Source organism: Pongo pygmaeus, chromosome 12, assembly GCF_028885625.2.
Source record: "Pongo pygmaeus isolate AG05252 chromosome 12, NHGRI_mPonPyg2-v2.0_pri, whole genome shotgun sequence".
In the NCBI taxonomy this organism is placed as follows: Eukaryota; Metazoa; Chordata; class Mammalia; order Primates; family Hominidae; genus Pongo; species Pongo pygmaeus.
Genome location: NC_072385.2, coordinates 29,952,695 through 29,979,182, shown reverse-complemented (window position 1 = coordinate 29,979,182; position 26,488 = coordinate 29,952,695). Strand labels below are relative to the sequence as shown.

General features: G+C 44.3%; 1 protein-coding gene across 11 annotated transcripts in view; it reads left to right on the top strand.

Moving 5' to 3' along the window:
• Window positions 1–26,488, top strand: part of AFF3 (ALF transcription elongation factor 3) — a 579,079-nt gene that overhangs the window by 470,619 nt on the left and 81,972 nt on the right. For 10 of the 11 annotated variants that reach the window (XM_063649229.1, XM_063649228.1, XM_063649226.1 and 7 more), the window contains one exon: window positions 1,808–1,848. In XM_063649229.1, coding sequence (XP_063505299.1) covers window positions 1,808–1,848 — 41 coding nt within the window. The remainder of the gene's footprint in view (window positions 1–1,807; window positions 1,849–26,488) is intronic. The other variant, XM_063649227.1, reaches the window with a different exon arrangement.

The following is a 26,488-nucleotide window of genomic DNA, read 5'->3' as shown; positions in this document are numbered from 1 at the left end:
GAGAGACTCTGTCTCAGGAAAAGAACAAACAAAAAAAACAGTAAACATGACCTGTGTATCATGCAAAGAGGAAAGGACCATTGCACACTCCTTGTTTCCCAGGCTGAGTAGGCCTGTTCTACTGACCTCCCAATCATGACTTCTGAGACAGAGAGCATCGTGTGCCATCTGTCTTCCTTGGCTTCATTGGGCCCAGAGATAGAAGGCAAATGGGTGAAAAATAGAATAGCCAGAGAAAAGGAAAGCAAGTACAAAACTTGGGAGAACCTGATGGAGAAATGGAGACCTTTTTTTTTTTTTTGAGACAGACTTTTGCTGTTGTTGCCCAGGCTGGAGTGCAATGGCGCCATCTCAGCTCACTGCAACCTCCGCCCCCCAAGTTCAAGCAATTCTCCTGCCTTGGCCTCCCTAGTAGCTGGGATTACAGGCATGCGCCACCATGCCCATCTAATTCTGCATTTTTAGTAGAGACGGGGTTTCTCCCTGTTGGTCAGGCTGGTCTCGAACTCCCAACCTCAGGTGATCCACCTGCCTGGGCCTCCCAGAGTGCTGGGATTACAGGCATGAGCCACCATGCCCAGCCAAAATAGAGCCTTTTTATGATTTTTTTCTTTTAGTTTTTTATTATGGGAAATTTCAGCACACACACACACACACACACACACACACACACAATTAATTTTAGTGAAGAAAAAAACAAAAAACAAATCAATACATTTTCAATACAAAATGAAAGTTTTGTTCATTTCATGTAGGGAAATGGCCAGAATAATATAAGAACCTGCCCTGTGCTCATCACCTAACGTCAGCAGTTCTCAACCCAAGGCCATCTTGTCTTTTGTATGTTCCCACCCACTCTGCCCTTCCCCCACTGTATTTTTTTAATTTTTTTATTTTATTTATTTATTTATTTTTGAGATGGAGTTTTGTTCTTGTTGCCCAGGCTGGAGTGCAGTGGCATGATCTTGGCTCACTGCAACCTCCGCCTTCCGGTTTCAAGCGATTTTCTTGCCTCAGCCTCCTGAGTAGCTGGGACTATAGGCACATGCCACCACACCCAGCTAATTTTTGTATTTTTAGTAGAGACAGGATTTCACCATGGTGGCCAGGCTGGTCTTGAACTCCTGACCTCAGGTGATCCACCTGCCTCGGCCTCCCAAAGTGCTGGGATTACAGGCGTCAGCCACCGCACCCAGCCCTCCCACTGTATTATCTTAAAGCAAATCCCAACAGCAGATAATTGTATCCATTAACATTTCGATGCGGATTTTAAAAACCATTGTCATAATATCATTAACTATGCCTAAAACAAATCAATAATCCCTTGAGATTTCTAGTGGCATTCCATATTCCAGCTGTGGAAACTTTCAATCTGAAATCCAAGTGAAAAATTACACCTTCATTGGGAAAGAAGCTACAAAGAAACCAAAACAGACCTTTTTGTTTTCTTATAGGAAAGGACAATAAAGCAATGGGAAAGTGATTTCAGAGAAGTAGCTCTGGTCTTTGCCAATTTCCAGAGGCCTGTCCAAGCTTACCTGGGTGCAGTCCTTTGCACCCCCCCAAACTCACTCCCTAGTTGCAGGTGTGCATTGCCGGGCTTCAGTTAACTCTCCGTGAAGGTTCATTTCATCACACACATTTCACATTTTACAACAGTGCTCTCTACTACATTGCTAGTCGTTTAAAATTTGGCCACATGGCAAAAATGTGTGTAATGCAGGGGTCTTTTTTTTAAGTGTTGATTGAGCACATAATTCAAAAGTCAGAATATTAAATAAACATCTCTGCCCTTTCTTTCTTCCAGCAGGCAGCTCAGAGAACAGCTCTCCGCGCTGTGTCTGACAGGTACATTTTGTCATTTTTATGAACTATAAATTGCTTTATGAAACATTGAGCCCTATTTATTGTGGCATATAATTCATAATCGGATTTTGTCCCTAAAGTATCTGTGAACTGGGATGTTAAACATTTTGCATGCTTGGATTTGTCATACATGTGTGGAGTTTATCACTGCAAAAATCGCCTTGCTGTATTTCATAGCAAGTATGAAGAATCCCTTGTTGTGCAATGAAACAAGAGACAAGAAACTTAGAGAGAAAGGCCTGAATGGTGCGGTAAATTCTGAACTTTGGAACTGGCTGAGATCTAAGCTCATTTTTCAGCAATAAGTACTTCATTTATTTTGAGATGTTTTCTTCAGACTTTTTCCATATCATTTCACCGGGAGCTAGCTATCTTTTGATAAGATTCTCTCTCTTGAAATATTTTATGCACATAACCCAACAACTCACGGTCCCACGTGCTTGACTTTTTACTCCTTGCTTTGGCTTCTTTCTCCTGGCACGTGTTACTGAATGAGATGTGTAAACCTCATCAAGAAACTCACACAGGCTGTATTTTATATCCTGCTTTGTCTGAAAGGCTGTAGACAGATAGCTGAATGCGGGTATGTAAAGTCACTTTCTAGAATAGACCAGACCCTTGGTTTGGTTTGGTTGGTTTTGGTTTTTGTTTTTTCACTTACTAAGATTGGAGAGAGAGAGAGTGTGTGTGTGTGTGCACACGTGTGCATGTTTTGAGGAACTGTCAGGAGGTAAAGATGAAATCCCTGTGTGTCTCCACAGCATTAGAAGCAGCAGAAGGAGCTGTGCCCTTGGCTGACTGGCTGGCAGGCACCTCCACATTGTCTAGCTAACCTTCACCACCCTGCCTTCCTTCCCAGTTCCTTTTTCATGGAATGAGCCATGATTGACTGTATAAACCAGCTTAGCTCGGTGCTTCCTCCAAAGTAAAACCTGTCGCTTAGGCGAATTATCTGGTGTGCATGAGTGAAAAGCATTTTCTGTGTGGTGGCAGACTGAGCGTGAGTATTTTTATTTCAATTACAAAACCTTCCCCATGACAACCACACAAGCCTGTGTGTCCTGAGTGGCTGGCACATGATCTTCTGGAATTGCTTTTGGGATTTTCACAAAAGCTGATGACTGCTCTGCTTCTGAATGTGTCAGTAGGCGGAGGAAAGAGTCTAGATCAAAACACATTTAGAATATAACATAGTCATTTCTTTCCTATACATATTTCTTTTCTGCCTTTGGCTTTTCTTCTTAAGTAAGCAATTCCTTCAACAAAGTGCACTGAGACACAAGGGAAAGCCCTCAAAGTTTACAAAACTTTGTCATTGTTAACGAGTACAAGATTTCTTTTGGAGATGATGATGTTGTAAAAATAGATTATGGTGATGGTTGCACAACCTTGTAAGTATACCAGACTACTGAATTGTATGCTTTAAATGGGTGAACTTTATGGAATGTAAATTATATTTTAGTAAAGCTACACATATAAATACAAAATGTCATTATGACCTTTAGTAGAATGAATCAAAACCTATTTTAGGAAAATAAGGATTCATTTTGAAGACATGATCGCAAATACAAAGGCAATTCATCAGAAACTAGGACTGTTACATTCAAAGATTTCTTCCCAAAACATGTACGACTTTGTCCTAAAGAGAAAATGTCCGTGGATTTTAATGATGAACAATGTCATTTCCTTTAAGTTTTTTCTGATATTTTCACAAAAAATCCCTTGTCAAGCCCATTCCCCACCCAAAAACAGAGGTTTTCATTGTCACCAGTCTTCTTACAAATTTCTTTATCCTCAAATATAATAGGGCATTTCCCTTACTTTACTGTAGCACTTTTTCTATTCAGAATTGGTCATTTCAAAGTGACGAGTTGACTTTGTCTGCTATTCTAGCAATGCAGTTGTGTAAAGCTACCTTCTCTGTGCTTTTTCTTTTTTCTTTCTTTCTTTTTTTTTCTTCAACTTGTATTTTAAGTTCAGGGGCACATGTGCAGGATATGCAGGTTTGTTACATGGGTAAACCTGTGCAGTGGTGGTTTGCTGCACCCATCAACCCATCACCTAGGTATTAAGCCCAGCATCTATTAGCTGTTCTTCTTGATGTTCTCCCTCCCCTGACACCTCACCAGCAGGCCCCAGTGTGTGTTTCCCCCTCATGGGTCTCATCATTCAGCTCCCACTTACAAGTGAGAACATTTGCTGTTTGTTTTTCTGTTCCTGCATTGGTTTGCTGAGGATAATGGCTCCATCCATGTCTCTGCAAAGGACATGATCTTGTTCCTTTTTATGGCTGTATAGTATCTCATGGCATATGTGTACCATATTTTCTTTACCCAGTCTATCGTTAGTGGGCATTTGGGTTGATTCCATGTCTTTGCTACTATGAACAGTGCTGCAGTGAACATACACGTGCATATGTCTTTATAATGGAATGATTTATATTCATTCGGGTATGTACCCATTAATGGGATTGCTGGATCAAATGGTATCTCTGCCCCTAGGTCTTTGAGGAATCACCACAATGTCTTCCACAATGATTGAACTAATTTACACTCCCACCAACAGTGTACAAGCATTCATTTTTCTCCACAGGCTCTCCAGCATCTGTTGTTTTTTGACTTTTCAATAACAGCCATTCTTTTTCTGTTGTCTATTCTCTACTGATTCAGGGCCACAGAAATAATCCCCATAAGTTATAAGCATTTGTAACCATTTCAAGTTGGAAATTAAAACCCTTCTTCAAAATAATGATTTTAAAACACCTACTGAATTAATTGCTTTCATATTTTCTGGTTTTTAAGTAGAGAATAACTTATCTAGTGACAGATGTCATTTTCTATCACATTACTTATCCTTTTGAATAAACCAATATTTTCTAGAAAAATGACCCGAGTGCCTCAAGTCAGACCACTGTATGACTTGCTTAATGTTCTGTCTGCCAGAGAAACCTCAGGGTGGGAAAGGAATTGAGTAAAGATCTCCCCAGGTCCTGAATATCCCAAAGTGGGGTTCTAGGCCCAATATCTCTGGCTACTTGGAGCCTGGTATTAGCCTATTATACATTCATTTACACAAACCATCCTAGTTTCCTAAACTTTTTGCTTTCAGCCTGTTATCACCTCTTTATATAAAATTTCATAATGATTAGGTCGTGCCTTCATCTTTGTTCTTGGGGGAGAAGCACTTTTTAGACCTCAAAAGGTGCTTCATGAGTTCTATAATTCTGGGACGGGACAGAAAAGCCCACACTGGCTCTGGCCATGCACACTGGTTCCTCATGGAGGACCATGTCTATGACACACTCTGGGTCTCATCCTCCTTCAGAACCTCAGTGTCCTGCAAGTTTGCTCATCCGTGGGCTCATTTCACTTCCACTGAGCCTCAACCTTGAGTGTCCGGTGAACACAAGGACATTTAGATGAGGCCGGAGCTATTTTGTTCCAAGATGTACAAATCGATGATGAAACAGGATTTCATTGACTTGGGTTTGATGGAAGGACATGAGTTTACACTGTAGGAAGCCAATTTTTGTTATCTGTTTCCCTATAAGGAAGCCCGACTTTGAAGCCTTGAGATCTGACCTGATGAGACCAGTTATAAGAAAAAGAAAGGGGTGTGTTTCCCTTTCCCTTCCTAAGGGTGGGTAGAAGTCTCATCCCTCTGGGTTGTTGGAGGTTAGAGAATGTCCAGATGTCTTTGGAAAGTCAGTCTTGTCTTTCCATTTCTCCAGTCTCCTGGTTTATTTTCTAAATTGGCATTTCAGCACAAATCCAATATCTGACAGTTCAGACTGTAGGCTTTAAAGTTAAGAGAATCTTCTGTAATCAATACACAATCTTAATAAATTAAAACTGTGATAATTCCGTTACGTAAATTTTAAAAATCAACTGTGATCATCCCCAAAAAACCTTTTCCCTTGCTTGGTTTTGCCTGACCAATGGACTTAATTTATGGTTTCAACCCAAATAGGCAAAATGTACTTCAGGTTGAAACTGAATCACCATGGCAAGCAGAAGGGGAGTTTGGGCTTCAGCCCCACTCGCTTGCGCCTCGCACCCAGCAGTGACGGGAAGGGGTGTGTGAGAGTGGGACGGTGCGTTGTCTGTTCTTTTCTACTCCGGACAGTAGAATATTTTATCTATTCTATACCACTGAGAGTCAACTGGCCTACCAGAGGCCCATTTATGTCCCCCAAAAATGAAAAAAGCAGACAAACAGGGCAGGAAGAGATGGCAAAATTCTTTTTCTTTTCTGGTTTTGTTTGTTTGTTTGTTTGTTTTTTGAGACGGGGTCTCACTCTGTCACCCAGGCTGGAGTGCAGTGGTGTGATCACAGCTCACTGCAGCCTCGACCTCCCAGGCTCAAGCCATCTCAGCCCTCCCCATGCCCTGCCCAGTGCCATGGTAGCCACCATGCCTGGCTAATCTTTGGACTTTTCATAGAGGGGGGGGCTTCACCACGTTGCCCAGGCAGGTCTCGAACTTCTGGGCTCGAGTGATCTGCCTGCCTTGGCCTCCCAAAGTGCTGGGATTACAGGTGTGAGCCACCGCACTTGGCCTGGCAAAGTTCTTGACAAAGTAAAGAAGCCAATTGCAAGAAAATCTCAGTTTGCAAAGGGACACAATTCGTCTCACTTATTTGCTGCTTATTGTGTGCCTCTCATGTGTTTTTTCTTCTTATGGGTCAGTGTATTTGATGCTGGTTAGTAGAGACAAAGAAGAGGGACAAACAGGATAAAGGTGGATCTTTGGTGTGGACCCTCTGCACTGCGAAAGATGCCACATCACCGCCAATGTGGAAAATATGCAAAGTGCTGTTAGGAAGAAGGAAGGATATGTGTGCAGCATATGAAGTACCTTGAATACGATTAACTTCCCTTCATGAGTAGTAAATAGTAGATAACTCTGATCAAAAAAGGGATTCATGTGATTTATCAAGCTGAGCAACTGTGCGTCTGCAGAGAAGCTGGAGGTCAATCTTGAAATCTAGGGCAAGAGGAGCACTAGGCAATTGCCAGGACTAAGAAGTTAATCATACCCTTGGACTGCTTCCATCTGTCTCAGAGCGACAGCGCTGCTCTCAGCGAGCAGGCATGCTTTATAGCAGCAGATCAGGAATTAATATTTTCTGTGAAACCTCAAGCATCATTTGCAGTAACTTGGGTTTTATAAAAATGGAACATAATTTTATACGAATAAGTCACATTTAGCTAGAAATATGAGAGGCGGCAAAAAATTATGCTTGACTTAAAAAAAAGAGAGAGGAACGAGCAAAAAAGCCAACATGAAAACAGTTGTTGAAGCGATGGCACTTGGAGGGCACAGATAGCCATGTGGTTAAATTGTGCATATAATCATCTTCTGAAATGTCAGCCTGCGACTCCAGCAACGGCTACATTTTTATAGCCTTGGAGATGCATCACCAGACTGTAACCTGTCTGCCCATCTGGCAGTATCTCAGGCTCAAGATCCATTTATATTGAAATCCAAACAACTGCCATTGATTTATTCATTTATTTCACAAATATTTACTGAACGCATCCAGCATGCTCTGTGGGGTGCTGTGCTGGGGCTGGGGGTGCCAGGATGAGAAGCAGCCGTGTGGCTGTGCTCTTGGCTTCACCAGCCAGACAAGTGTTGCCTTTGCGAGGAGAAAGGACTCAAGGCTTACACATTTGCTGCCCTCAGTTTTGCCCTTTCTCGAATAAATCTCACACATCCAATCTCCTTGTTGCCCATTAGGGAGTATATAATGAAATTAAGTAAATGAGGAATTGCCTAGAACTAACGGAGTTTCACCTCCACGTAGGTAGAAGAATGTGAAATGGTCTGTGTCCAGAAGCCAGATCAGAAATGGCCCATAGCAAGGTGGGGAGGGCAGTGAGTACCCGCCTGGCAGCGTGGGGGGTTGGATTCAGCTTCATTTTCCTGACCCCTTGTCAAGTGGACCAGCTCCAGCCAGACAAAGGAAGTGTGCTGGAGTGGCCATCAGCACAGAAGTGTACCTTTCTGGGTAATGTGTCACCCAGTCCCCTGGCCATGTGAGAGGACAGGCACAGTTGCCACACAATACTAATAGTTGGTCTCTTCTTTAAGGGTCAAAAAAAAAGGAGGTGGAGCACTTTTAAGAAAGTGTTAAGGTTCCATGAAGATGTTAAGGTGGCGTGCTGGCAGGTGCACATCAACCCTGCCCTGAGGCCCTCAGCAGCCTTCGGTCTCCCCAGAGCAAGACGGCTCCTTATAGAGAAGTCTTTTAGGGCTGGGCGCAGTGGCTCACACCTGTAATCCCAGCACTTTGGGAGGCTGAGGCGGGTGGATCACAAGGTCAGGAGTTCAAGACCAGCATGATCAATATGGTGAAACCCCATCTCTACTAAAAATTCAAAAATTAGCCGGGCATGATGGCATGCACCTGTAATCCCAGCTACTCAGGAGCCTGAGACAAGAGAATCGCTTGAACCCAGGAGGCAGGGGTTGCAGTGAGCCGAGATTGCACCATTGTACTCCAGCCTGGGTGACACAGCAAGACTCTGTCTCAAAAAGAAAAAAGAAGTCTTTTAAGTATGCCATATGAATAAAAACTTTTTAAAAATCCATTCCCTCAAGCGTTTATCCCTTGTGTTATACTCTTTTAGTTATTTTTAAATGTACAATTAAGTTGTGAATAAAAACTTTGAGAGCTTTAGAGTTTAGAATCACTATCACATTTACTGTCTCATTTTATGATCCTCACAACAACCCTGAAAGATAGATGGGACCCATTTTACAGATGAGAAAACTGAGCCTCGAACAGGTGATGTGACTCACCCAGGGCCACAAGTGGCAGAGCCAGGACTAGATCCCAGGTCCCCGGACTCCTGGTCAGTATGATTCTCTTGCCTCCCATCATGCACCAATAGAGCAGCTTGGCTGGGGTCAGAGATAGGAGGTTTGGGCCACGTTTTGCATCGTAACAATATTTCTGGCTTGGTAACCTTTTTATCTCTAGTACCTAGCACAGTACCTGGCAATTAGGAGACACCGTAAGTCATTTGATAAATGAATGGATGAACTAGACCAATGCTTTGTGGTTAAAATAATGGCAACTTTGGGCTTAAAAGAGAAAATAATTCTTTGCAACTGTGGCTATCCATCCTTGCAACAGATGCCTCAGGAATCACAGGTAGATGATGAGGGGCTCATCGCTTAATGGCTCAAAGAGGTGTTCATGCCTGCTTGTATGGATGTTATAGAATCCACAAACACACAGGGGGAAGAAATGGAAAAATGAGAAAAAAACTCAGTCCAAAAGTAGGCAAGAAAGTCTCAGAAAAAAAAAAGATCAAAACCACTCAGTATAATTAAATTAGAGTGGAATTAGATTAGAAGTCAGTAACAAAAGAGAACTATATGATGCTATCGAGAAGTCTCTTGTAGTGAGTGGGGATTGGGCCAGACAGCCTCTGGCTCCTCCCTCCCTCTCCTACCCCTCATTTTTGTGCTTCGTACTGTTGACAGGACTTAAAGTGTGCTGTCTTCACCAACTATTCATACTTACGTTTTTCATTTGTACTTCTTCATTCATTTAGTGAATATTTACAGTACTGAATCCCTAAAACGGTAGGGATTCTGCTGGTCTCTATAGAAGAGACAAAAATTCATTACCCAAGGATTCCACTCACAGGGAATCTGCAGTGTGGTAGAGGACATGTAGGCTTGTGTATAAATACTGAGTATACTACAACGCCGACATACACGTAAGTAGTCATAGATCTCCTTAGAACAGTTGCGTGTCCGGTAGTGTACTGAGCATCTCACATACCTTACTTCATTTAATCCTCGCGACGACTCTCTTGGTGAGGAAGGAAGAATGCAATGTGAGGGCCTTAAAGAGATATTTTCCATGAAACTCCATTTCATTTCATTTCATTTCGTGTTCTTTTTTGTTTTTGTTTTTGTTTTGAGAGAGTCTCGCTCTGTCGCCCAGGCTGGAGTACAGTGGTGTGATCTCAGTTCACTGCAACCTCCACCTCCTGGGTTCAAATGATTCTCATGCCTCAGCCTTCCGAGTAGCTGGAATTACAGGCATAAGCCTCCACACCTAGCTGATTTTTGTATTTTTAGTAGAGATGGGGTTTCACCGTATTGGCCAGGCTGGTCTCCAACTCCTGACCTCAGGTGATCCACCCACCCCAGCCTCCCAAAGTGCTGAAATTACAGGCGTGAGCCACCACACCTGGCCTCATTTCGTGTTCTAAAGTACTCTCCCTAAAATCCTAGTGAGTCTTGCTTTCCAAACTCAGGTAATTCACCCCCAGTCTGCAAAGCCACAGAGTGGTCTGTGCGGCTCCAGAGTTGGTGCTTTTAGCTACTTCAGTAGCAGCCCTCTGCATCGGACTATGAAGAAATCAGTGTCACTGGAGGGACACAGGTACAACATTACCCTACTCTCTGACAGGGGAAGGAAGGGGGGAGGACACATATGAGGTGTCATGTGGAGGACAGGAAGCATCGGGTGACCCAGTAGTGGAGAAGGGAGGAGAACACAGAAGGAATGGCCTGGGCAAGGCCAGGCTGCAGGGTGGACAGGGAGTGGCAGACCTCCCCTCTGTGGCTGTGGGCATCTGAGTAGAAAGTGTCTGAAGCCAGCTCTAGACAGCTGCCAGTGCAAGAACGCGTGGGAGGGTCTTAGCAGTGCGTCCCTCAAGCATGGAGTCAAGCCTCATCTTCCACAGAAACCTTAAATAGCCAACTGCCCCAGCGCCCACAGCTCCTGTTCCATCAGCACCTCATGTAATTCCTGGCATAGGCCAGCTTACAGTCTCTGCCTCCTTTATTTATGTCTGGTCTTAACTACTGAGAGCAGGAACCACATCTTGACTATTAGTAGTACTTTATACAAAATGACTGCTCAATCATGACTTATTGAATGCAGTAAGACCAAGAATGCAAATTATGCCACTCATTTATGCTGTCATGATTAAGGAGACAAGAAAGCAAAAGAAAAAACCCTCTGGCCCAGCTTTCCCTACTCTCTCCTCTTTTTACAAGATATCATGAAGGAAGCACAAGAGTTTGAGTCTTTGAACTTAGTCTGGAATTTACTTTGAGCAAAGCATTTACACATCCAAGTCTCAGCTTTCTCAGTTGCAGAAGCAGGATGCTACTAATGCCCTCCTTGTTAGGTTTATGTACAGATTAAAAGAGGTGATGAATAGAAAAGGCGCTTCCTTTCTCCCCCCATATGATAGCAATTACCTCATCGCACCACCAAGAAAAGTCACACGTGAGGTATCATAAGATGTTCTTTGATTTAAGTCCTACCAAGAGGCTTAAAAACCAAGAAAAGAAAATAACAGAGTATGGGTTTAATGTCTGAAGCAATTCATAACTAGTAGTATGGGGCATGTTTTTACACTGATATTATAGAAAAACAAATATCAACAAATCCTAAGAAATATCCCTTCTATTACTCATGCCATCCCTATTTTGAAATATGTTTTAGTAGAGCCTGCTCTCTCCTAAAAGCCAAACTGTGGGTCTTTGGGTCCCAGGTGAGGCTCCTGCATGCCTCCGAGGAGGCTACCACCTGTCTCTGCCACATTGTCTTTCTACTTTACTCACGGAAAAAAGTCATCCTGGGCTGGGCACGGTGGCTCACACCTGTAATCCCAGCACTTTAGGATTCCCCTCACTCGAGGCCAGGAGTTCAAGACCAGCCTGGCTAACATGGTGAAACCCTACCTCTACTAAAAAAAAAATACAAAAATTAGCTGGGTGTGGTGGCACACCCCTGTAATCACAGCTACTCGAGAGGCTGAGGCAAGAGAATCGCTTGAACCCAGGAAACAGGTTGCAGTGAGCCGAGATTGCACCATTGCACTCCAACCTGGGTGAAAGTGAGATTCCGTCTCAAAAAAAAAAAAATTTAATTAAAAAAATAAATACATAAAAAAGTCACCGTGGGTCATTTCCTGACACCTTTCCAGCTAATCTCTAAAGAATTGGTCTCATTTTATAATTTCAAAGTAAATAATACTTATTATTTCAAAAGCAAACAGTAATGTTCGATAACGTGGGGGAGCCCTGACAGAGAACTGTCGGGGGCAGTGTGAAGAGAGAGAAGTGCCAGCTGAGTCTCCATGCAGCCCTCTCCTCTCTAACAGGCCCAGCAAGTACCATCTATATTCACAAAAGTGTAGCCTCTTGGCCTCACTGCTCCAACAGAGAGGCCACAGAGGTGTCCCTCACAGCCCTTTGGTGGCTGTTAGCTCAATCCACTGCATTAACGTGAACAAACGCAGGCTGTTGGGTCTAAAAATCAGCTTTTAAAAGCCCCTCTAGTACTAATTTCCACAATAAAACAGAATGGCTCCAGAGAAGCCATTGAGTTCTATCAGGTACATAATACACATTTTAAAAGGTCCCAAACATGTATTTTACACAATAGAAGAAGAGAGCAGGCCGAGGATACAGTCTTTTGAGTAAATAAATAACGAGTTGTATAAAGCCACTAATTGCCCTTTAAGATGGTTTAGTGGCCAGGGATTCCTGAGGACTAATACAGACTTGCTGCCTGTTGTCTGGCAAGGAGGCCACAGCCCAAGGCGCCTCTGGGTGGAATTCAGTTTTAACCCGTTCAGTCAATGTTCACAATTCCCACGAGCCTGCAGGAACACATGGGGTGACTTGATCTGGGGCACAGTTAGAAGAGTTTTGATCTCTTTCAGAAAGAATAATAGCGGTCTAGGCTGCACAACAACATACATGTACTTAATGCCAGCTAACTGGACACCCGTGGCCAATTTGATGTTATGTGTATGTTTCCAAAATTAAAAACAGGAAAAACAGGCGGCGGGGGGGGAAGAGCGAACATCCTGCAGATGCCAGTTTCCCAGGTTCTCCCAGATGCCCCCTTTCTCATAGGCCTGGGGTGGGAATCCCATGTTCTCTTTCCTGGGTTTGAGGTGCTGGAGTTTTAGCCTGGACATCCCTCCTTTCCTTCTCTGCTAATGGAGAAGACTTCCTGCAAGTTACTCAGATCTTCTGTGGGCAGGGGGCCAGCTGGGCACAGCCCCACCCACAGCCCCTCCCCTGCTCCTTAGCCAGGTGTCTGTGACCACGGAAGAGAAAAACTAACCCGCACCACCAGAGTCCCCCACCTGCACCACCGGAGTCCCCCAGCCTCACTGCAGTCTGCGAACACTGAAAAGGGCCAAAGGGAACCAGACTCTCCCTGGAGGCAGTGAAAAGACAACTGGTTCTGGCCGGTGGCTCACGCTTGTAATCCCAGCACTTTGGGAGGCCGAGGCGGGCATATCACCTAAGGTCAGGAGTTTGAGACCAGCCTGGCCAACATAGTAAAACTTCGTCTCTACTAAAAATACAAAAATTAGTCGGGTGTGGTGGTGTGCACCTGCAGGAGGCTGAGGTAGGTGCTTGAACCTGGAAGACGGAGGTTGCAGTGAGCCAAGAGCATGTCACTGCACTACAGCCTGGGCAACAGAGCAAGACTCCATCTCAAAAAAAAAAAAATACTGGTTCTGGCCCATTGTCATCCCACTTTGTGCTCCCTCTCTTCTGAACTTATCCTCAGACTAAGTATATTAAGTTACCAGGGGTAAAATACTGAAATCACTAAGCTATAAATTATTTTTACTTGAGTCTTTGTCACTAGGTCATACTCCTTTTGAATGCCAATGTAGCTGTCCCTTCTAGACCAAGGACAACATAACACTGTGTGTCTAATGCTTAATGGTTCATTTAACTTGTATTTAAATTTATATCCAAAAAAATTTTAAGTATCCAGTACACATGACATCTCATATTTGGAATTAAGAGAGAGAAGACTTAATTAGCATAGTTTTCAGTGTTTGTCACTGCTATCTACCCTACTTCTTGTTTTAAAATATCTATTGCTGAAGTAGAAGTACACCTGTTCCTTCTTGAATGTACTTAGATTAAATTAAGCACTTGCTGTCTGCATGGAATGTGTTGGTTGGTGATTGGTTAATTGGTGGTCGGTTCTGTTAGAATGTTTACACTGATGCCAAGTGAAGGTACACCTGGTAGTCCCCCCTTTTTAATTTTGCATATGTCGTCACCATTCTCATTGAGCCAGATCTGACCTTAAAAGCAATCCAAATGCAACAAATGGTCTATGTGACAGGGAGAAAAAAAGATTCAAAGAAGATGCATTTCAGTGCCGGTATTTGTTTCTGAACACAGGTGCCGCCGTCTTCATCACTCATGCCTGTGCCTGCAGTGGGCGGAGGCCGTGCTGCAGAAGCATCTGTGATGAGTGGGTGGTTTTAAAGCCAATAGATAGACTGAGGTGTTTTGCTTTGTTTTGCTTTGTTTAAAACCAAACTACTTAACTACTTTTCATGGGAGTTAAAGTCATGATATCAAATCTGTTTTGTTTTGTTCTGTTTTTCATCTCCTTTTAGTGAAGAAAACTGGCCAAAGCCCATGGAGTCTGTTCTCTCTGGTTTTAAGAGCCCTTCAGGCCAGCACCCCCTACCCACTCCCGTCCTCTCCATTTCCCCCCTTTTCCCACCCCTGGAACAGTCCCACCCTGACCATTCCGGTCTCCAGCCTGGGACTCCCAGAGCCAGCTGGAGCACGCCACCCTGCAGCTGCTCACTCTGGGCACAGGGCCTGCCCTCGCCTCCGCTCACAGGCTGCCGCCCCGTGACCTGCTCCCAGAGGTAGCCCCGGGCCAGCCTTGGCTGCATTGGGCTGGCTGGCCTTTGATGACTGCATTTTGGAGCCTGATAAGCTCCCCTGTGGCTGTGGAAAGGTTAATGTGCTCCCTGTTCACTGGGGCGGCCTGACCTTCTGACTCCATCCAACTCCCTTTCCTGTGCGGGCTCCCGGCTGTGGCTGGCTGGCCCACTGCCGCGTCATGTCCTCCCGCTGGCCCTCAGAATGCAGCATCAGACCCCAGCCATCTGCATGCCTGTTATTTGGGGACAGCCATTCGATCTGCCAAATTCTGAACAGACTTCCTGTATGTAATTGTCCGTGGCCTTGGTTTTGAATTGTCACACTGCCTTCTACCCCATTGCCCCTCTCATCCCGAGAGGCAGCATTTACTCAGTGTGACAGTGCTCATTAATTTCAGGTCAGTTCCATTAAAATGTTGAAGTGAACCAACTGCTTGTGAAGGGTAAGTCCATGGCCCCTTTTTCCATTTCACAGACAAAGTAAGCCTGCTCGCTGGTCCCAATCCAGCCAATTGGACAGGGCCTCGGTGAAGCCCAGCCCAGGCCAAGAGTCTGAAGCGCTCGCAGCTCCCCACGTGGCCTCCCTGTGGCCCTGTTCACCCTGTTCCCAGCCAGTGAGTCAGGGAGCCACATTAGGCCACAGTTCCTCATCTTACTTTGGAGACAGAAACCCCTATTCAGCCTGGCTAATGCTGGTGCTAAGAAGCCAAGAAAAATAACCATGGACCCAATGCAAGCGCAGCAAATTAAGGTGTAGTCATCTGAGGGACTACGTGAAGGAGGTCCAGGTTCTCTTTGAATCATGGCCCCAGCCACTAAGCTATTTAATGGAATTACAGAAGGACTGTGGTCATGGCCTTCGCTGCTGTTGGAAGATTCCCACCAAGCCAGATGATAACCTGCCCCTCTCTGACAAAGGCATGTGGTCCTGGCAGATGTGGGGGGCGGATGTGACCTCGTAGTCTCTCAGGGTTGCATGCTTGCTGCCCCAGGCCTTGTGCTGGGGGCTTGCTGCCATCATCCCATTTCATCCCCAGACAGCCCAGGGGGCAAATGTCAGTATCCTTGTTTTACACATGGGGAAACTGAAGCCTAGAGAGATGGAGCCACTTGCCCAAGGTTAATGAACACAGTAGAGGGTAGAGCCAGGTTTAGGGGTGGCAGTGTGGCCTTTGGCAGGGAGGACCTGGCAGATGGAGCTAGATGCCTGAGAGATCCCTCTTCCATCAACCTGAGTGCCCTTGAAATAGAACAAAATTGGCCAGGTGTGGTAGCTCACACCTGTAATCCCTGTACTTTGGAAGCCCAAGGTGGGAGGATTGCTTGAGCCTAGGAGTTTGAGACCAGCCTGGGTGCCATGGCAAGACCTCATCTCTGCAGAAACACACACACACACACACACATTAGCATGGTGGCACACACCTGTAGTCTCAGCTACTTGGGAGGCTGAGGTGGAAGCATTGCTTGAGCCCAGGAGGCAGAGGTTACAGTGAGCCATGACTGTGCTACTGCACTCCAGCCTGAGTGACGCAGTGAGACCCTGTGTCATATATATATATGATATGTGTATATGTATGGTATGTATATATGATATATCATATACATAGAGATGTGTATATATCATATACATAGAGATGTATATATATCATATACATAGATATATGTGTATATATCATATACATAGAGGTATGTATATATATCATATATATAGATATGTGTATATATCATATACATGGAGATGTGTATATATCACATACATAGAGATGTGTATATATCATATACATAGATATGATGTATATATATCATATCATATAGAGATATATATCATATACATGATATACAGCAACCATATATATATGTGTGTGTGTGTGTGTGTGTGTATATATATATATATGACAGAATCCAGCTCTGCCTCGAGTCTTGCTCACAGCACAAGTCAGAGCACTGCACGTGGGGCCAGGGGCTGCTCTGTTCTCCTGCCCAGATGGCTGGATTCTGCTGGGGGCTGCTTGCAAGAACACACCTCGTCTAGTTCTGTTCTATCCAAGGAAGTGGATCTGGGGACTTCAGCCATCCTTCTGTGTTCTGCACTTAAAAATAGAAGATGACAAAAAAAACTTGAAAAGTGCAATGGTTGTGTTTAGACATATAATGAAGGAGGGGAGTGCCAAGCCAACATTATTTCCTAAGACATATTTCTTGAAGCTTTTCCCCTTCATTCCAACTGACTGGAGAACTATTACCTATTCACTAACATTTGAAAATGAAGGACAGATTTTGCTCCCTTCTCTACACCAACTTTGTATGCCACGGGTTTTTAAAATGTGAATGCTGCCCATATATTGTTGCTCTGGGCACTGGCCTTCAGTCATCCTAACTCCCTTGCCTCAATGAGGAAGTGAAACTCCAGGGCTGTGGAGACCATGCAGATTCCCTGAATAATCAGAAGGGCTCACCAGTGATTTCCTGGGTCCCCTTCAAGCCTTGGCTCTGCCAAGCCACAGCTTAGCTCTGCCACAGCCTCATGTGACTACAGACAGTCACAGAGGTTTCGTTCTCCCTCACCTGTGCATGCACATTGTCTTGTCTGTTTTCTCTTGCTGTAAAGGGATACCTGAGACTGGGTGATTTAGAAAGAAAAGATGTGGCCTGGCGCAGTGGCTCACGCCTGTAATCCCAGCACTTTGGAAGGCCAAAGCGGGTGAATCACCTGAGGTCAGAAGCCAGCCTGGCCAACATGGTGAAACCCTGTCTCTACAAAAATTAGCTGGGCATGGTGGCACATGCCTGTAATCCCAGCTACTTGGGAGGTTGAGGCAGGAGAATCACTTGAACCCAGGAGGCATAGGAGGCAGTGAGCTGAGATCATGCCACTGCACTCCAGCCTGGGTTACAGAGCAAGACTCCATCTCAAAAAAAAAAAAAAAGAAGAAAAGAGGTTTATTTGGCTCGCAGTTCTGCAGGCTGTACAGGAAATGGGGCACTGACATCAGCTTGGCTTCTGGTGAGGGCTTCTGTGCTGCATCAAAACATGGTAGAGAAGGTCAAAGGAGAAGTGGGCAGGTGCAAAGAGGGGCCAGGCAGTGGGGAACCACTCGCTTTGTAAGAACCCACCCTCATGGACTAATACATTCCGTGAGAGCTAATCCCATCTTGCCAGGATGAGAACTCACTCACTTCTGGGAGGACGGCACCGAGCCTTTCATGAGGGATCCACCACGGGCATGACCCAAACACCTCCCACCAGGCCCAAAACCACACAGTGAGGATCAAAATCCAATGCTGGCTTTGTTGGGGGACAGAAAAACCATATCCAAACTATAGCACACATGCTGGCCCTTCTCCCTGGAGCTGTTTTCCTTTCCCGGTTCCTTTTCTTTCCTCCCCTCCAGCTTACCTGGCCACCTTCTACCCATACGTTAGGCTACAGCTTAAACACCCTATCCCCCAGCAGGCCCTCCCGGCATTGCCATCGTCCATACAGCACCCTCTGCTTGCCTTTTGATGACCCTCATCACTGCTGTGCTGAGACACCTCATTTCCTGCCTTCCACGGACAGCAAACCGCAGCTTGTGCCTGTCACATCTCGGCATGTGTATGGTGCCTGATGCACCCCTGACTATTGACTGACTGACTTTATTTCTCTGAGTCTTTTTTCCCATCTGTCAAGTAAAGAGAGTAATAGTCACCCATCCACCTCTCAGCACTGCTGTCAAGCCTTAGCAGATGATTTTGGGGAAAGAGGCGTGTAAAACAAAAAGCTGATTCCAAATAACCCATGTCTCTAGGTAGTACAGTTGCACTAAAAAAACAAAAAGCAACATGATTTGCCATTAGCCTTGACAAGTGATAAAGGATAAAGTCAAACACTCCGTTACCTCCTTCACCTTCAACTCTTCACCTCCATGTTTAGGGTGTCTGGTGACTTCTTTCAAATGGTGACTGATGTGATAAGGTGTACAATAGTAATGCTGGTAAATATTCTCATAGACAAGGAATTACTGAAGTTACCATTACAATCAAAATCATTTTAATTATGTGAGACTTCAACTAATTTAAAATCCTGTTTCCACAGGAGCCTCCTTGAGCTTCTAAAACTGTCTCTACTTTGCTTACCTGGAGATAGTCTGGGAAATTTTCTTCTACCTTTCGGTGAGCAACTAGAGGAATTCAAGTAGACAGGCAGCTGGGTAGATGATAGGCAGGAGCTGGGCCCCTAAGAAGGCTATTCTGCTCTCCAACGAAGCCTGGCGCTCTGGTCTTCCAAACCCCAGCCCCAGGGAGCTCAGAAGGCCCCAGTGGCACCACTCCCCATGCGATGCCCTGGACGGACCATAGCTGCCGTCACCCCAGCTTGCGCCCGTGCCCCTGTATAATTACAGGTCGTGCCTCCTTCACTCTTAGAAGTGTCCTGGTTTAAACCACAATGAGATATCGTAGTTTCTCAAACTGAAACTCAGTACCCCTTATCACACCCATTAGGGTGGCTACTTAAAATAAGAATTAAGAAGTGTTGAGGCCAGGCACGGTGGCTCACTTCTGTAATCCCAGCACTTTGGGAGGCCGAAGCAGGCAGATCACCTGAGGCCAGGAGTTCAAGACCAGCCAGGCCAACACGGTGAAACCTCTTCTCTACAAAAATACAAAAATTAGCCTGGCATGATGGTGGGTGCCTGTAATCCCAGCTACTCGGGAGGCTAAGGCAGGAGAATTGCTTGAACCCGGGCGGTGGAGGCTGCAGTGAGCTGAGATCATGCCATTGCACTCCAGCCTGGGTGACAGAGCGAGACTCTGTCTTTAAAAAAAAAAAAAAAAAAAAAAAAAAAGTGTTGGCAAGGTTGTGGGTAAATTGAAACCCTTATGCGTTTTTTATGGGAGCTAAAATGGTGCAGACACCGTGGAAAACAGTATGGCAGTTCCTCAAAAGATTAAAAATAAAATTACCACATCATCGAGCAATTCCACTTTTGGGTATTACCCAAAAGAATTGAAAGCAGAGACTTGAACAGATGTCTGGACACCCTGTCCACAGCAGCATTATTCACAATAGCCGAAAGGTAGAAGCAATCTCAGTGTCCATCAGCAGATGACCGGATAAACAAAACTGGCATATCCATACACTGGAATATCATTCAGCATTACAAAAAAAGGAGATTCTAACACAATGCTGCAACACAGATGAATCTTGAGGACATTGTGCTAAATGATAGAAGACGGCCACAAAAGGACAGATATTGTACGATTCCACTTATATGCAGTATCTGGAGTAGCCCAGTTCATAGAGACAAGAGGTAGAATAGTTGTTGCGAGAGCTTGGGGTGATGGAAGATGGGAGTTGCCGTTTAAGGGGTATTGAGTTTCAGTTTGGGAAAATGAAAAGGGTTCTGGAGATGGGTGTTGGTGATGGTTGTACAGCAGTGTGAATGTACTTTAACACTACTGAACTGAACACTTAAAAATAGTTAAAATGGTTATTTTTATATTGTATGTATTTTACTATAAGTAACCTCTTGATAGGCAGATGGGGATAAATTTAAAGGACATTGTCTGGATTGGGTGTCATGACAGGTGGCAGTTCACACAAGAATCAGGCCACCTATGGAGAGAAGTCCAGCTTAACCCTTTCATTGACCTGGGGCTGGGGTTCTTTGGGAAAGAAGAGCACATGCATTTCTGGAGAGCTAGTCCTGAGACTTTGGCGGCCGAGGGAAAGGATGACACATCTAGGCATTCCCAGGAGCCAGGCCCTCCCTGAACCCCCCTCCATGTTCTGCTCTGCCTGCCTCCCTGCAGCAACTCACAGTGCTTCCCTGTCTTCAGCCTTAGCTGGTAGCTGCTTCCTTCTGAAATGCCCTCCTCTGTCTCAGCTCCACTGACCCTATGGAAACCCCGTGTTCTCTACCACGTCACTTCCTCCACAAGGTGAGCCCAGAACACGCCTGGTGATATGGTTTGGCTCTGTGTCACCACCCAAATCTCATCTCAAATTGTCATCTGCACATGTCAAGAGAGAGACCTGGTGGGAGGTGATTGGATTATGGGAGTGGTTTCTCCCATGCTGTTCTTGTGAGTGAGTTCTCACTCGAGGTGATGGTTTTAAAAGTATGGCACTTTCTCTTTGCTCACTCTCTCCTGCCACCATGTAAGACATGCCTTGCTTCCCCTTCACCTTCCACCATGATTTTAAGTGTCCTGAGGCCTCCCCAGCCATGTGAAACTGTGAGTCAATTAAATCTGTTTCTTTATAAATTACTTATTCTCAGGTAGTTTCTTTATAGCAGTGTGAAAATGAACTCATACACCTGGCGTCTCTCTTTCCACCAAGGCAGGGGCCACTTTGCTGTACCCCAACCGTGTGAAAGCACCCCTGCGGATTCTCCCTGGGACTGCAGTCCTTCCCACTCTGGCCTAATCTCTATTTTTGTTGTAAATTTATTGAGGAAGCAGTAAAGACTGTATCCTAGTTATGTCTTTAATGCTGAGTCAGGTGTTCAGTAGCTATTGTAGACTGATGTTTTTTAACACCACTGCCATCACTGTGGTTAGTATTTAACATTTCCGTGTTAACCTCCCCCTTTGCAAGCTTCATGCAGCGCATCCCCGTGATGCTTCCAGTGTTATCTTTACCTCTGGCCATGAGCTTTCCGATGAAGAGCATCTCCTGGAAGTCTTGATGCTAAAACCTTGGAAAAGGCAAAGCTCCTAAAAGAAATGTGGGTCTTCCTGAGCTCACCCTTCCATGATGTTAGTGTTTCTGAGGTGTGGGGACACTTGCCCCCATAGGCAGCCCTCAGAAGGGGGTCTATAGTGAAACATGGTACTTGTCACCAGCTTATCTATCTCAGCACCTGTTATGAACTAAATGTTCACGTTCCCTTAAAATTCACACAATGAATCCCTAATCCACAATGTGATAGTATTAGGAGGTGGTGCCTTTGGTGGGGGTGATTAGATTTCGGTGAGGTCATAAGGGTAGGATCCCATCATGGGATTAGAGCCCTTATAAGAAGAATAAGAGGGACCAGCCCACTCACAAAAGAGAGGTCATGTGAGCACATGGCAAGAAGATGGCCATCTGTACACTGGGACGAGGAGCCTCCCCATGAGACCAAATCCACTGGCACCTTGATCTTGGATTTGCAGATTTCAGAATTGTGAGAAATAAATGTCTGTTGTTTAAACCTCCCAGTCTATGGTATTTTGTTATAGCCAGCCCGAACTAACCGAGACACCATCCTACCTGCCTGTTCTAACAAAGGGAAGCTGCACTCAGCATAGTCGGAGGGTCTACGTAATTGGGTCTACAGAGGAATTGCATCATCTCTGATTGCTTTGAGCAGTGTTTTGTAGTTCTCATTGTAGAGGTCCTTCACCTCCCTGGTTAGCTGTACTCCTAGGTATTTTGTTATTCTTGTGACAATTGTGAATGAGATTGTATTCCTGATGTGGCTCTCGGCTCAGCTATTGTTGGTATATAGGAATGCTAGTGATTTTTGTATGTCGAGTTTGTATCCTGAGACTTCACTGACAAAAGTCACTCAGGGCCAAGCCTTAACTGAAATGGCTGATTAACCTAGCGAGAGCAGTACTGGGTCAAAACTGATCAAAAGTCAGTCATATTCAACAAAGTACTGGAAGTTCTGGCCAGAGCAGTCAGGCAAGAGAAATAAAGGGGCCGGGTGCAGTGGCTCACACTTGTAATCCCAGCACTTTGGGAGGCCGAGGTGGGTGGATCACTTGAGGTCAAGAGTTTGAGACCAGCCTGGCCAACATGGTGAAACCCCATCTCTACTAAAAATACAAAAATTAGGCTGGGGATGGTAGCTCACACCTGTAGTCCCAGCACTTTGGGAGGCTGAGGCAGGTAGATCACCTGAGGTCAGGAGTTTGAGACCAGCCTGGCCAACATGGTGAAACCTCGTCTCTACTAAAAATAACAAAAATTAACTGGGCATGGTAGCACGTGCATGTAATCCCAGCTAGTCGGGAGGCTGAGGCAGGAGGATCGCTTGAACACGGGAGGCAGAGGTTGCAGCGAGCCAAGATTGTGCCATTGCACTCCAGCCTAGGCGACAGAACAAGACTCTGTCTCAAAAAAAAGAAAAAAAAATTAGTCAGGCATGGTGGCATGCGCCTGTAATCCCAGCTACTCAGGAGGCTGAGGCAAGAGAATCTCTGGAACCCAGGAGGCGGCAGTTGCAGTGAGCCAAGATCACGCCATTGCACTCCAGCATAGGTGACAGAGTGAGACTCTATCTCAAGAAAAAAGAAAGAAAGAAAGGGTATTCAAATAGGAAGAGAGGAAGTCAAATTATCTTTCTTTGTAGATGACATGATCCTGTATCTAGAAAACCCCCATTGTCTCAGTTCAAAAGCTTCTTAAGCTGATAAGCAACTTCAGCAAAGTCTCAGGATACAAAATCAATGTGCAAAAATCACTAGCATTCCTGTGCACCAACAATAGGCAAGCAGAGAGCCAAATCATGAACTCCCATTCACAATTGTCACAAAAAGAATAAAATGCCTAGGAATACAGCTAACAAGGGAAGTGAAGGACCTCTTCAAAGAGAACTACAAACCACTGCCCATGGAAATCAGAGAGGACACAAATGAAAAAACATTTTATGCTCTTGGATAGGAAGAATCAATGTCATGAAAATGGCCATACTGCCTAAAGTAAATTACAGATTCAGTGTTATTCCCATTAAACTACCATTGACATTCTTCACAGAATTAGAAATAAACTATTTTAAAGTTCATATGAAACCAAAAAAGAGCTCTAGTAGCCAAGGCAATTCTAAGCAAAAAGAACAAAAAGCTGGAGTCATCGTACTACCCAACTTCAAACTATACTACAGTGCTATGGTAACCAAAACAGCATGGTACTGGTACAAAAACAGACACGTAGACCAATAGAACAGAATAGAGAGCCCAGAAAAAAGGCCACACACCTATAACCATCTGATCTTTGACAAAAGAAGCAATGGGGAAAGGATTCCCTATTTAATAAATAATGCTGGGAAAACTGGGTAGCCATATGCAGAAGATTGAAATTGGACCCCTTCCTTATACCATATACAAAAATCAACTCGAGATAGATTAAAGACTTAAGTATAAAACGCCAAAACTATAAAAACCCTGGAAGACAACCTAGGCAATATTCTGGTCATATGAATGGGCAAAGATTTCATGACAAAGATGCCAAAAGCAATTGCAATAAAAGCAAAAATTGACAAATGGGATCCAATTCAACTAAAGAGCTTCTGCACAGCAAAAGAAAACATCAACAGAGTAAACAGACAGCCTTCATAATGGGAGAACATTTTTGCAAACTATGCATCTGACAAAGCTCTAATATCCAGCATTTCTAAGGAACTTAAAGAAATTTACAAGAAAAAAAACAACCCTATTAAAAAGTAGGCAAAGGACGTGATCCGACACTTTTCAAAAGAAGACATACATGCAGCCAACAAGCATATGAAAAAAAGCTCAACATCACTGATCATTAGAGAAATGCAAATCAAAACCACACTGAGATACCATCTCACACCAATAAGAATGGCTATTATTTAAAAGTCCAAAAAAATAACAGATGTTAGCGAGGTTGTGGAGAAAAAGGAAGGTTATACACTGTTGGTGGGAGTGTAAATTTTATTTCAGCCATTGTGGAAGACACTGGTGATTCCTCGAAGACCTAAAAACAGAACTGTTCAACCCAGCAATTCCATTACTGGATATATACCCAAAGGAATATAAATCATATTATAAGACACATGTATGCATATATTCATTGCAGCACTATTCACAATAGCAGAGACATGGAATCAACCTAAATGCCCATCAGTGGTGGACTGGATAAAGAAAATATGGTACATATACACCATGGAATACCATGCTACTATGCGGCCATAAAAAAGAACAAATCATGTTCCTTGCAGGAATATGGATGTAGCAGGAATCCATTATCCTTAGCAAACGAACACAGGAAAGGAAACCAACTACCGTATGTTCTCACTTACAAGTGAAAACTAAATGATGAAAACACATGGACACATAGAGGAGAACAACAGACACTGGGGCCTGTCAGATGATGGAGGGTGGGAGGAGGGAGATAATCAGAAACAATAACTAATGGGTAATAGGCTTAACACCTGGGTGACAAAATAATCTGCACATCAAACCCGGTGACATAAGTTTACCTATATAACAAACCTGCACATGTACCCCTGAACTTAAAGGTGAAAGAAAGGAAAGGAAAGGAGAGGAGAAGAGAGGGGAGGGGAGGGCAGGGCAGGGAGAAGGGAGGGAGGGAGGGAGGAAGGGAGGGAGGGAGGAAGGAAGGAAGGGAGGGAGGAAGGGAGGGAGGGAGGGAGGAAGGGAGGGAGGAAAGAGAGGAAGGAAGGAAGGGAGGAAAGAGAGGAAGGAAGGAAGGGAGGAAAGAGAGATGAGGGAAGGAAGGAAGGAAGGAAGGCAGGGAGGGAGGGAGGGAGGAAGGCTTTCTAAAGGAATTTTCTACCTTTTATGTAGTATAAAAATAAAACTGGCAACAACAAACATGAGCTTGGGAAATGGACTCTAGGTTTGCAGATACTGTGTTCTTTCAGTAAAACACCACAAAGAGAGCTTGTCTTTATTAAATTCCAACATTTCTACCAAGCTGGTTCTGTTGAATAAAATAACATCTTCTAATGTTCTAGTGTCCAAAAGCAGCAGCTTCAGATGGGTGGCACTCCGGCTAGCTCGGATGAACTGAAGACCCTTCAGTAACTGCGTTCTCTATACCTGAACTGGAACGCAACTGGGACATTTCTTTTTATAGAGATTCTAATCTTTTCATGTGGCCACTTGAGAATTTTAAATTAGCTGGAAGGTGTTTCAGTCACCAAGATGTAAACAGGTTTTATTTCACTGGAAAAGTGGTTACATAAAGCTTGCCTTTCATCCCCTTCAACTAATTCAAAAGCTCTAAAGAGAAATATTTTAACCCTGAATTTTGCAACTTTGAAATAGGCTCATATGATATTTTATCAGTGTTTTACTTTTATCTTCTGACTGTTCTTCCATTACAACTGTTGTATTACATTGCTTTTTAAATAGCTTTGGCAACCTGAAATATGAATTCCCAGGCCCTCAAACTTTCCTTCTGTGATTAATTATAATTAATCCGCTCGCTTGTCATTTCATCTAGTATCCTGTCATACAACCCAGAAGACACTTTGCAAAATTTCAAGCAGGAAATCTCCTGCACATGGTTTAATGTTGATGCTGTTTTCAGGTGTCATTTATCTTCCTTAAGTAATCCATACATAACCCCTCCAAGAAAGCCCTCTCTGTGCTCAGCACCAGACATGCTCAGCACCACACATCTTTACATTGGATGGATAAGAAAGATTGCAAACCTAAGGTTGCCAGATTTAGCAAATAAAAATTCGGGAACAATGAATAATTCTGTAGTCTGAATGTGTCCCTAATATTGCATATTTTTCATTGTTTGTCTGAAATTCAAATTTCACGGGGTGCCCTGTATTTTGCCTGGCAACCCTACACAAACGATATTTTGATTGAAAGACCATTAAGAAAAAAGTATTCTCTAAAAGTATTTGATCTTTCTTGGAAATTGCATAAGAAAATGTCAGGATCTTGAAAGACCATCTATATACATACAGTGGATGCAACTTCAGTCAAAATTCTATCTCGCCCTTCAAGAAAGCTTCCTTGAAAATGAATTTCCTCTCTTTCCAAACAGTAGAATAAGCATCTCACTTCCAGCAGGAGCTGTGCACAACCGTTCCTCCAGATTTTCCACGAGAGACTGTATCTTGTGTGTGTCGAGTGTGTGTGGTGCTTGCTGCAAGCGCTGGACCTGTTTGGAAATCAGTAGGGTGGAGCCGTGTGCAGGTCAGAGGCATCCGGCGG